This window comes from Trachemys scripta, chromosome 4 (assembly GCF_013100865.1).
Source record: "Trachemys scripta elegans isolate TJP31775 chromosome 4, CAS_Tse_1.0, whole genome shotgun sequence".
Taxonomy (NCBI): Eukaryota; Metazoa; Chordata; order Testudines; family Emydidae; genus Trachemys; species Trachemys scripta.
In genome coordinates, this window is record NC_048301.1 from 58,455,757 (window position 1) to 58,468,157 (window position 12,401).

The 12,401-nt window shown below is 43.9% G+C and overlaps 1 protein-coding gene across 1 annotated transcript in view; it reads right to left on the minus strand.

Moving 5' to 3' along the window:
• Positions 1–6,128: 6,128 nt before the first annotated feature.
• The window catches only part of GPR176 (G protein-coupled receptor 176), a 95,671-nt gene continuing 89,398 nt past the window's right edge, over positions 6,129–12,401 (minus strand). Inside the window, exons 2-3 of the mRNA XM_034770347.1 lie at positions 11,895–12,147; positions 6,129–9,859 (exon numbers count right to left, since the gene is read on the minus strand). Coding sequence (XP_034626238.1) covers positions 8,749–9,859; positions 11,895–12,147 — 1,364 coding nt within the window. The 3' untranslated portion in view covers positions 6,129–8,748. The remainder of the gene's footprint in view (positions 9,860–11,894; positions 12,148–12,401) is intronic.

Here is a 12,401-nt window from a genome sequence, read left to right on the forward strand (position 1 = left end):
GGTGTTCAGGGTGTGGGAGGGGACTCCGGGCTGGGGCAGGGAGTTGGGGTGAGGGCTCCAGCTGGGGCTTTGGGACTGGGGATGAGGGGTCTGGGGAGGAGGTGGGGGCTCTGGGCTTGGGGCCAAGAGATTTCGAGTGCTGGAGCAGGCTGCATGTTGAGGCAGGGGGTTGGGGTATGGAAGGGGTGATGGCTCTGTGATGGGGGTTCTGGCTCTGGGGTGGGGCTGGGGATGAGGGATTTGGGTGTAGGAGAGGGCTCCAGGCTGGGGGAGTGAGGCCAAGGGATTCAGAGTGCTGGAGGGGGCTTCAGGTTGAGGCAGGGGGTTGGGGTGCAGGAGGGGGTGAGGGTTCTGGGCTGGGGGTGCTGGCTCTGGTGTGGGTCTGGGGCTGAAGGGTTAGGAGTGCAGGAGGGGGCTCCAGGCTGGGGGTGGGGCGGAGGGGACTGCAGGTTGAGTTAGGGGGTTGGGGTGAAGGAAGGGGTGAGGACTCTGGGGTGGGGCCAGGGATGAGGGGTTTGTGGTGCAGGAGGGTGCTCTGGGTTTGGGGGGGGCTCAGGGCTGGGGCAGGGGGTTGGGGTGTGGGCTTACCTTGGGCAGCTCCCGGTCAGCGGTGCAGCGGGGGGGCCAAGGCAGACTGCCTGCCTGTCCTGGCATTGCACTGCATGCTCACCAGAAGTAGCCAGCAGGTCCAGGTCCTAGGCGGGGAGGGTGTAGGAGCTGGATTTTATAATGTACTATGAGAATTAATGTATGATTTGATTTAATCCCGTCAGCCACCCTTTTTGAATAGCAGAAAGGAATGACAGACCAGAACAATCCTTATGACTGATTATGGTCACCCTATTGTTTTAAGATAAGTTATAACGTCTGCTATGGTTTCCTATATGTATTACAATATAGGCACTCTAGTTAAATATACAATTCTTTGTTTTAAGGTTTTAGTAAGTAAAAGACAGAATTCTCTATTGTGTCTATGTTAAGTAGATTAGAGGAACATTGAAAGCCTGGGTCTCAATGTAAATTGTCTTGGTTATTGATTGTAAAACTTAGCTAGGTTTAATTTGCAATGCCTTTTTGCTCGATATAAAATACTACTGTTTGTATTCTCAGTCTGTTTTGTGAATGAGGAATGTATGCATCAGGAAAAGATAAGGTGTGAAGGCCATTGTTATAGCCAGAGTCAAGGAAGAAGGAGTGAAGAGACTTAAAGGACATCAAAGAATCATCAACGCGCATCCATAATGAAGGGCAGATTGACGACCCTGGGGTGAAGGCTGGCACCCCTAAGGACAATTGATTAAATCGGAACAAAGGACAGGATGACCCTCTCAGAGGTGTACTGGAATGTTTACACCAATTAAGAAGTAACCGGTCACAATCGACACAGCAAAATCCATAGGCTTCAACAGAGAAAAAAACATACAAGAACAGGGTGGTTGGCCATGGGGACTTTGGGTTCGTCTTGCCACACTCCAGGAGCATCGGATCGCAATCGATAGAACCCCACTGCCCTCTGCAACCAATCTGGCTGGCCACTAGATTGATCCAGACTCTGGACTGGTAACTATAAACATCACTGCAGGAGTGTGTGTGTGTGTGTGTCTAAAAAGTATATGCTAACTGTGGTATTCTCAATAAATGCTGTGCGTATTTACCTTCCTCTATAAAGATCCCGTGTGTTTTGTTTGAGAATAACAAGGGCAGGAGGCTCTACGCACCACTCTTGCCCGCACCCCCCCAGCTCCCATTGGCCAGTTCCCAGCCAATGGTAGTACAGTGCTGGGGGCAGGGACAGCACGTGGAGCCCCGTGGCTCCCCCCCTCGCCTAGGACCCGGACCTGCTGGCCGTTTCTGGGACACAGGGTGGAGCCAGGATAGATAGGGACTAGTCTGCCTTAGCGATGCAACATCGACGACCAGACCTCTAATGGCCCAGTCAGCGTTGCTGACCAGAGCTGCCAGGGTCCCTTTTTGACCAGGTGTTCTAGTCGAAAACTGGACACCTGGTCACCCTACTCTGCATGATGCCGCCGCCCCAAGCATTGGCTCTGCAGCTCTCATTGACTGGGAACTGTGGCCAATGGGAGCTGCGGGGGCGTTGCCTGCAGACAGAGCAGTGTGCCACGCCTCTGCGTAGCAGCGAGAGCGGGACAAGCTGCTACTTCCAGGAGCTGCTTGAGGTAAGCGCTGCCCAGAGCCTGAACCCCTGAGCCCCTCCAACACTCCAACCCCCTGTCCCAGCCCTGATCCCCCTCCTACCCTCCAAAACCCTCAATCCCAGCCTGGAGCACCCTCCCACACCCCAAATCCCTCATCCCAAGCCCCATACCAGAGCCCACATCCACAGCCAGAGCCCTCCTTGCACCCCTTCTTGCATCCCATCCCACTGCCTTAGCCTGGAGCCCCCTCCTACACCCTGAACTCCTCATTTCTGGCCCCACCTCTGAGCCTGCACCGCCAGCCAGAGCCCTCAGCCCCTGTCACACCCCAACCCTCTGAGACAGCTCAGTGAAAATGAGCGAGTAAGTGAGGGTGGGGAGAGCAAGCAATAGAGGGAGGCGGGATGGAGTAAGAGGGGACAAAGCCACAGAGAAGGGGCAGGACAGGGGAGGGACCTCAGAGGTGGAGCGGAACAAGGGTGTCCAGTTTTGTGCGAGTAGAAAGTTGGCAACCCTACTCAGGCCAGGCCAGAAGTTGGAGCTGGGTAAGGGTAAGCGCTGCGTGGGCAGCTCTGGGGACCGCTGACCCTCCACCTGCCCTGGGCACGGGGCTCCGGAGGTAGGGACTGCTCTCAAGCATCCATACCCCAGGCAAGTGGAGGGACTCGGGCTCCCCAGCCTGGCTCTGGCTTCCAGCTTGGCTGGGGGGCAGGGTCTTGGGATAAGAGGAGAGGCGGGGGAGAGGGGGCGGGACACCTTACCATTCTACCTCTCTGCCTTTGTTCTCCTATCTGTAAGACAGATATAATACCTGCTGGCACCTACCTCAGAGCAGTGTCTGGGAGAAGAGCAAATCAATGTTTGGAAAGCCTTTAAGTGCTAAGCACTGAGTATGCAGAAGAGGAGTTCAGGGAGCAAAGAAATATTACATTCCACATTTTTGGTGTTGCTGAGTAAAGTAACCAGAAAAATCAATCTTTCAGAACTCTTCACTGACCTTGACTGGTTTAGCAGCTTTAAAATTGATATGAAATGAAGAAGTTTCTTGGCAGCACCCCTGCTGTTCCTCTCTCTCTCTGGCCTCCAGGGAACAGGAGGGAGGCTGCAGCTTTTCTCAGTTCAAGCAGTAGAGCTTGTGTGTTCAGAGTTGAAGAGAACAGGTTTCAAGTTACAGGGGATGGGATTATTTAATTTTGTTCAGATGTCAAAGTTTTATTGCAGATTAGCACCCAGGTTTTTGTTTTTTTAGGTTTTTTCTGTATGAAGAAAATTGATGTGTCCTTGAATTATAGGTTGTTAAAGATTACTATGACTAGTCCCAAAGCAGCAGTTCAATAGGTACAGATACCACTATAACTTCTTTATAATACCTATTGTAATAACCCCTAATTTTACATAGAAAAAAGTATTTTTCAAATGAAATAAAATGTGAATACTTTCCAGGTATACTCTTTTTGTTTTGAAAGTCTGAAGGCAGTCAGCTAAACCATTAAGTTATGGCTCCTTACAAATGAGTTTTATTGAAATCATACAGTGTCTTACCTTTTCATAAGTGCTCTTTAGCTTTAAAAAAATAAAAGCTTGATTATAACACTTTAAACCATACATACCTAAAGATATGCCATTAAAGCCTAGGAGAGAGAGAGAGAGAGAGGGAGAGGCTATTTTAAAAAGCTCTTTATAATCCACTTTGCAAAGTCTATATGCTCTTTTGCATGCTTTGTAAGAGCCATGCCGTGAAAGGAGAGGAGACAGGAGCTGTGAGAAGCTTCTTCAGGACACTGCAAGTTCTTCAGGACACAGCAAGACAGGGAGCTGGGCATCCTACAGAATTCTAAAGCTCTGCGGGGCAGGTGAAGCAAGAGGAAGACAGGAAACAAGAGTGCAGATGCATTTATTCCAGATGTTGTGTAAACTGTGAATATTTGAATACATTGTTAGCTTTCCCTCAACCTTTCATTTCCATTACTTTCTGTTGCTTAGTTGTTTTGTCTTTAAACTGCAGTGTTACTTGATATACATACGCTTCAACTTTAAATGTTAAGCTAGCAACTTAAAAAGTAACAATATTTTTTGTCTGTTGTTTTAGGGTTCAGTGTGATAGCCCCAAACATCACAAGATTAATTAAACTGGGAGTTCAAATCTAGTGGTGTATTCCAGCTACAAAACAAGGTTACAACAACCCCTTAGAAACTGATTATTAAAGTACTTGCAAGCAGACCTCTAGTATAGACAAGAGAAAAGGATTATAAAAGGGGACAAATATCAGAGTAGAGCAAACCTGACAGCTTTTTATCTGCAAAGTATACATACAGGTATACATGTGTATAAATATATATTAAAAATCAAGTGCATACATTAAATTACTACAACTTCAGAATAACTAAATGTTCTAATGTACCAAAAGACTCCTGGCTTTCTATGCAAGTATATCCTGCTATGCAATCAAAATCCATTGTTGCCAGAGGAGCCAACCAATGCAGCACTACAATGCTGAATAATTGCTTTGTTTAAACCCCATATGTTATTTAAATATTACATTATTTTCAGGGGGTACTTGGGTACAGGAAATTGACATTGTTTTCTAATCTGTACTTTTCCTTGTAAAAGATTTATTCTTCCAAACATTATGAGTTATGAGTGATTTTTCTGTATTCTTTCTTCTGTGGGGTTATAACGTTCTTCTTAAAGGGATAAGATCATCTTCCAGTCTCTTTGCCTGCCCAAATTACCTCAGTCTTTTCTTCCTTCTTTTTCCATCATTCAATTTCCCTTACTTTCCCCAATGATCAGTTTGGGGATGGGTGTTTGGGTCTCCCCTCCCATTTGATGATCAGGAGAAGGTAGAACTCCTGATAGTTAGCTCTTTCCTCATAGCAGGTTACCAGAGAGCATATTGCACAGCTAGAAGTCAGAAGCCAACAAACAGCCTGTAATGGGTATACAAACCCCACACAAGGCGACACAAGGTTAATGAGCTATTGTGGGCTCAGGTGGCCCTATCCTGCTGTACTTGTGAAAGATGTCAGACTTGGAGGGAAGAGCTTAAAAGGAATAGGAAGTCATTTTTCTGCGGGGAAGCAAAGAAATCTGCAGGGGACATGAATTCTGCACGCACACAGTGGCGCAGAATTCCCCAGGAGTAATCTCAGTGCTGGAGTATTAAGCAAGATGCTCATCCTGAGTTGAATCATACAAACTGGTGTGTATACTGACCCTTTGGGGACAGCAGACCTGGTATTCTGTGAGTGTTTAGTGGATAAGGGGCTGGACACTACAGCCCAGAGGAGAGTGCTTGGGTGGCTAACAGGCTGGTGGTGTGAGGGAGCTGACACCCAGGTAAGTATAAGCAAGTCTCTCTCACGCTGGAGGCAGGGGCGTAACCAAGTGACTCACAGTCCTGGGTACCCCAAGAACTATCACAGGTATGTGTTAATTTCTTTGTGTGTTTGTTGACAACCCTAGAAGAGGTGGACTATCTGGGGCTCTGCTGGAGATCTGAGACTCTCATGACTGGAATAGTGTGGTGGAACACCTGGACAGTGCAGAGCAGAGGCTTAGGTAAATGCATGGGGCTGCTCCAACATTTAGGAGGCACCCTGATGAAAGAATGTAGTGATGATGATGACTGTTCCTGGTGATCTATCCTGAGTTTAAACAAGCACCCTAAAAGTGAAATATTCCCTAGCTCATTATCACTCACCTGAATTATGTATTGTTCTTTGACTACAGTTCTATCAGAGTGTTGATTGCTTATAGTCTGACTAAAGCATCTGTATTATGCGCTATCCAGGGGCTCATTCCTTCTCTGAACACAAAAGATGTGCTTTCATACATTTCTCTGATTCTCACAGAAGTTCAAATGAATAAACTCTGCTGCAAAAATGACTAAAATAAATGCTTCCAGCTATCATTTATATTCCAAAGCAATTCTTAAAGTGTAAAAAAATGCATCCTAATCAAATTTGTTTCCTGAAACAATGCAGTGTCCCAAGTGGCAGTTTGAAAAAAATACAAGCCAGCTTCTAAATACATTCAGTGTGAATGGAAACATATCTGTTTGTCTTCATAATGAAAAACAACCAAACCCAGTCACCCTCCAAAACAATCCAGGATTAAAAAGGTCAAATTCATGCCTGATGTAAGTCTATTGAATTTGACTCCATGTTTATCATTGTTATATTGAACGTGAAAGTAGGAAAGGGCAAAACCAAGGGTGGCTTTGTTTTTCCAAGGGAGGTTCAGAGCTGGGTTCCATTTTATGTGAAGTCCCAAGTTTGGAGGAAGGGGAAAGGTTCAGATGAAGACTGCTGGCTTTGGCTCATGCCTACTAGGAAGTAGACCACAAATGTTTAATTTAACCAAAAGCTTATAAGAAAGTTGCAGCAGCTGACAGCTTTCTTTTTTAGATGTGTTGTTAATAAAGGCTGCTGATTTAGTAACTCTGAAAAAACAAACACACATTCCATTGTAATATTTTATCAACACTTACAAAATATAACTAGCAATGGTGATTCTCAACATTTTCCATCCTGGGACCTTCCACTCCCTTCCACTAGCCAGACCCCATTCCCATATAGCTAAATCGGAAGAGCAGGGTGGTTGTGACCTGTTTGTGACCCATCTGGGGTTGTGGCCCCCAGACTGAGAACCCCTAAACTAGCATAGCAACAAACCTAAAAGGAGAGGATGAGAAATATTGTTTACAATGGAGTTTAAAAACCACTCTTCACATTTTTGTTAAAATGTTTGCTTTGAGTGACTTGTAGACATGAATCACCCTTAGCTCCCTCTGAAACCACTGTCCTGCTTCAGATGTGTCTAAGGAAGAACAGTTATTCATCAAGCTCTACCTAGGCAGAATTTTTTCTTTCTTTAACACTGGGATGGTCAGATTTGGCAAGTTATTTTAAACTAGACAATACATTTTAAAGAAAACTACTTACTAAACAGGCAGTAGGCTACAGGTGAGGGCTTGGCATGCACCAAAGATCTAAACTACAGACAGAGAACAAGTGCGCACAAAGAGTACTAGGGTATCATCACTCTGTGCTTTTGATAAACTACAGTGTGAGACAACAGCAAATGCAGAGATGGAAGAAAGGAAGGGCTGCTTGCAACTGAATAAGGATTAAAGTTCCAGGGGTACAGTAGTTTTAAGGTTGTCTTACAGACTGTCACAGTTTAAAATTCACATTCAAGACACGCAAAACAATACATCTGTAATCAAGGAGGAAGGTGAGCTACAGTACAATGCCTGAGCACTCCTAGATAGACTAGCTTGTTGATAGAATGGACAGTTTGGTTCTGATTCACAAAGGATTTAGGCACCAGGAGTGGAAATCTGCTGTGAAAGTCATACATTGGATGATCTAGTAAGAGATGAGTGGTGTAAATTACAATTAGCATATTTGGGGTTTATGCCCACCACTAAAAGGAAATTTAGGGGTTGTGATGTCTCCCTACTCCCGCCAAAGGGAAAGAATGGCACTTACATTTATTCCATTCGGCGGCTAATCATCAGCTTGCTGCAACATCACTTTTTTGCAAGGTATTAGCATTTCTGCACCTTGGGAAATGCAGGCAAATAAAGGCAATGCCTTGTGTTTTCACAAAACAGTCAAAAGAAGAGGGCACAAGCAGTCCACTCTGCAGGCCCATATTTACCCAGGACTCTGGCTGTTTACAGCATGCCGAAATCATGCACCCCATAGGCATATGCGCCATGCACATCACCATGGGATCTAACTGCCATTGGCTCATGCCCTCAGCACATCTATGCATGCTCCTTTGGGAAGAAACTGTATCACATGGTCTACAGTCTACTTTTCATTAAACTACAGGAATGCATTTGTTTTTAAAGGGAGGAAATTACTATTTTAGAAGTTTTTTTCTGTTAATTTTTAAACAATTTGGGAGGCCTCCTATACCACAAATTGGGCTTCCTCATGCTAGTTGATCCTTTTTAAGCCAAAAGTGAGCATACTTTAACTGAGAAAGTAACTGAGCTACAAAAGGAAGAGAAGAGCAACATGTATAAGAAATCTATGGGCTGTTCCTGACATGGCATTTTTTTTTTACTTTGCTGTAAGAGGTCAGCTAAAGAGAAAGGACATATTTTTATATTTCATTAATGAAACTCTCAGAAACTTGCTGTGTCCACTTTTGTGTAGAAGGGGCATGGCCTAGCTATTTTGTGCTCCCTGAAGTCCTGCCTATTGGCTTGCTGCTGCAACACAGAATAGTTATGTTTTCATTCTACTAAACACTGAAGTTCCCAGTAAATCAGCTGCCAGACCACAACATGAAAGTTTCACAGGAAATGTACACAAAGCCATACATACCCTTTGGAAGTGAATCAGACCTGTACTGCTGTCTGGATTTCACAAATAAAGCAGGAATGACATCAGTAGATATTTAATGAAAACACATTCATAAGGAACACTTCTGTTATATGTTTCCCTTTTGTTTTTTTATGTATTTGGCACAAAAATCAGGCTGTAACAAATTTCAGCATAACAATGATCCATGGGATCACATGTACAGTAGAAAGTGGCCTTCCTTTGTTATTCAGAGCTCCTGTTCCTACTAGGAATCCACCTTGGGAAAGATACTGACTTTATTGTTCCTGCTGATTTTTCTTTCTGCTTTACACTTGGGCTGCTTTGTCTGGATGAGCTCTTCAGGGGTATTCCCCAAGGGAGGCAGCAGTCGCTTCTTACTATTCCGATTTTCTGAGAGCCACTGTGGAGGCAACTCAAAAGGCCCAAAGCCAAACTGCATTGAATATTTGTCATTAACCAGATCTGCTTCTGTTGGCATGGCAGGGGCCACCTGAGCAGCTGAGTCTGCAATGGTGTGTTGTAGACATTTCTGAACTAACGTCTGTTCTACCTCTAAACTGGTGGTAGGGATTTCCTTTTGCTGAAAGTCACCAGAACCAATGGATTTTGTTTCATTCTCCTCATCATCCTCTGTTGGCTTGAAGATTTGCTGCTGCCCAATGTGAAACATCTCCAGAAGCTGGCTACCAGAGCGGACATTGGGCTCCAAGTTGGTATCTGCAACACTCCCAGCGCTGATAATGTTCCTCCTACTATACCTCCGGTGTAGCTGCACTATTGTCCCCACTAAGCACTTCCGTACAGATTTGTTTACAGTCAAAAAGAGCAAAGGATTGGCTAGCAGGGAGACTTTAGGCAACCAGATGGCAGTGAGGAACAAGAAGACTGAAATATCTGGTATGTTGAGTATGGTGCGGTAAATCACCAGAGTCACGTAGGGAACACTGCAGAAAATAAAGATCATAACCATAGAGAGCAGCATGGCATGAAGCTCAGCTTCTCTCTGGGAGGCATAGGGAATAGAAATAGTGTTCTGAGGGGTTCTTAAGGCAGCTATGATGACTTTTTTCTTTTGGCTGGCACTCAGTGCTCTGCGGATAAGAATCATAAAAAAAAACACCACGGCCACTGGTACAATAACAGTGGTGATGTTATAAATAATGACATACACCAAGTGGCCTAGGGAGTAGCTCCAGGATCCTGTGCAGGTGGACATGGCATAAATATCAGAAACATTGGTCACAGCAAATACAGGAATGCTGGCCACCACGGCATGGGCCCAGATGTAGATAACCAGGTCTCGAGACTTCGCATCAGATATCTTTCTTTCCAATGGGTATAAAACTGAGTAGTACCTGCCAAAAAACAAGGACAGTTTAAAGAGAGGTGAATATATGTATTGATTGTTTAGGATCATACAGTCAGAGAATCATAGGATTGGAAGGGACTTTGAGAGATCATTTAATCCAGTCCCCTGCACTCATGGCAGGACTAAGTATTATCTAGACCATTCCTGACAGGTATTTGTCTAACCTGCTCTTAAAAATTTCCAGTGCTGGAGATTCCACAATCTCCCTCGGCAATTTATTCCAGTGCTTAACCACCCTGACAGTTAGGAAGTTTTCTAATGTCCAACCCAAACCTCCCTTGCTACAATTTAAGCCCATTGCTTCTTGTCCTGTCCTCAGAGGTTAAGTAAAAAGAAAAATTCTCCCTCCTCCTTGTAACAACCTTTTATGTACTTGAAAACTGTTATCATGTCCCCCATCAGTCTTCTCTTTTCCAGACTAAACAAACCCAGTTTTTTCAATCTTCCCTCATAGGTCATGTTTTCTAGTTTATCACTTTTCTCTGGACTCTCCAATTTGTCCACATCCTTCCTGAAATGTGCCGCCCAGAACTGGACACAATACTCCACTTGAGGCCTAATCAGCGCAGAGTACAGTGGAAGAATTACTTCTCGTGTCTTGCTTACAACACTCTTGCTAATACATCCCAGAATGATGTTCGCTTTTTTTGCAACAGTGTTACACTGTTGACTCATATTTAGCCTGTGGTCCACTATGACCCCAGATCCTTTTCCACAGTACTCCTTCCTAGGCAGTCATTTCTCATTTTGTATGTGTGCAACTGATTGTTCCGTCCTAAATGGAGTACTTTGCATTTGTCCTTATTGAATTTCATCCTATTTACTTCAGACCATTTCTCCAGTTTGTCAAGATCATTTTGAATTTTAATCCTATCCTCCAAAGCACTTGCAATCCCTCCCAGCTTGGTATTATCTACAAACTTTATAAGTGTACTCCAGTTTATAAGCCAGTCTCCTGGCTTGAAGGAGGGAGATAAGGATAGTGTTTTGGTAGCTGTCTGAGTGTGATGTGGGTTGCCAAATGACTACCAGTTTCTGCTTTCTCTTAAACAAGAGTCTGGCTTTACAGGTCTGGCTCTAGAAAAGAACTGAAGATCCACACCTGGGAAGCACATGATCAGTGATAAGGCAATAGCTATCCCTACCATACCTGGGGTTATATTACATTTTTGTTTGGATTTATGTTCATTAAAAATAACTTAATACTGGTCTTGAAACTTCCAAGTGGCTCTCTCATAATTTTTTTACCTCCATGCACATTGCATTTTCTTTCCATTTTCTTTATCCTCTCCCATCTATACCTACCTAAAGAGAGTGAGAAAACTGTGGAAATAACATGATTGCTGCCATCACACCATTCATTCTTCTTGTGCTTTGTACCCCGTTCCCCACCCTAGGTCTGTCTGGTCTATTTATATTGTATGTTCTTTGAGGCAGGGCCCATCTTTTTGTTTTATGTTTGTACAGCGCCTAGTACAATGGGTCCCGGTCCATGACTGGGGCTATGACTATGGTAATACAAATAGTAATTTTGTAAAACAAAAATGTGTATTTTGCTCACAGAACCACTCATGTGAAACGGTACTTTTCCCTGTTAATAGAAATCTGCCTCAAGATGGATGGGATCAGAAAGTATTAATCACTTAATTAGTGAGTTAATGGACAAGTATCCATGAAGTTTGTTCAGCCCAAAGACTTAGTAATAAGAAGGATTAATGACAGGAGGAATAAGAGGATAGAAGCATGTTTGAAGATATATCTGCATATCAAAACCCTTTGTGAAGTCCATAGATATCAGGATAAACTGAAATGAAACTGTTCCACACAACAGAAATTAATCTTTATATCCATACTTGTGTGCAAGGAAATTGAACTTTGTGGACACAAAGCTGGGATGGAGGCTGTTGATATATCGGCACAAGGCACCATTAAACAATATTTAACATTCAGATGTGTGTAATTAAGCGGGGAAGGAAATAAAGAAAACCAAGGACAGGATGTTTGTAAATTTGATTTCTTACCTGTCCAAAGCAATGGCAGGAAAACTAAGGATGGTCACTGAGCAGAAGACTTTATGCAAGAACTTGACAATTTTACAGAAGAGCATGGTGTAGATCCACCAACAGCAGTGTGGACTGGCACTAAGGACAATATCAAAAGGCACACAGACTAGACTGGCACAGATCCCAGAGCAGGCCAAGTTCTTAATGAAGCGGTTTGTTACTGATTTAAATACTGATGTTCTGCAGGTCGACCACAGCACCATGAAGTTTCCTGGGAAAAGGGGAAAGAAAAAGACAAAATACAAATCCATACTTTTGACTAATTTGAATGTTTCAAAGTACTGCAAATAAAAGCACTTGTTTAGAATTAGCTATATATCTTTGGTTCTGTCTAATATTTGTATTATGTAAGCAGAGCAAGACCATGTATGTATGTGCATGCACAATTGGCCACAAAGAGTTCAGTTTCCAAACATAGGTGATTAACTAGGATGCTCAAACCATGCACTTAGATGCTTAAACTGA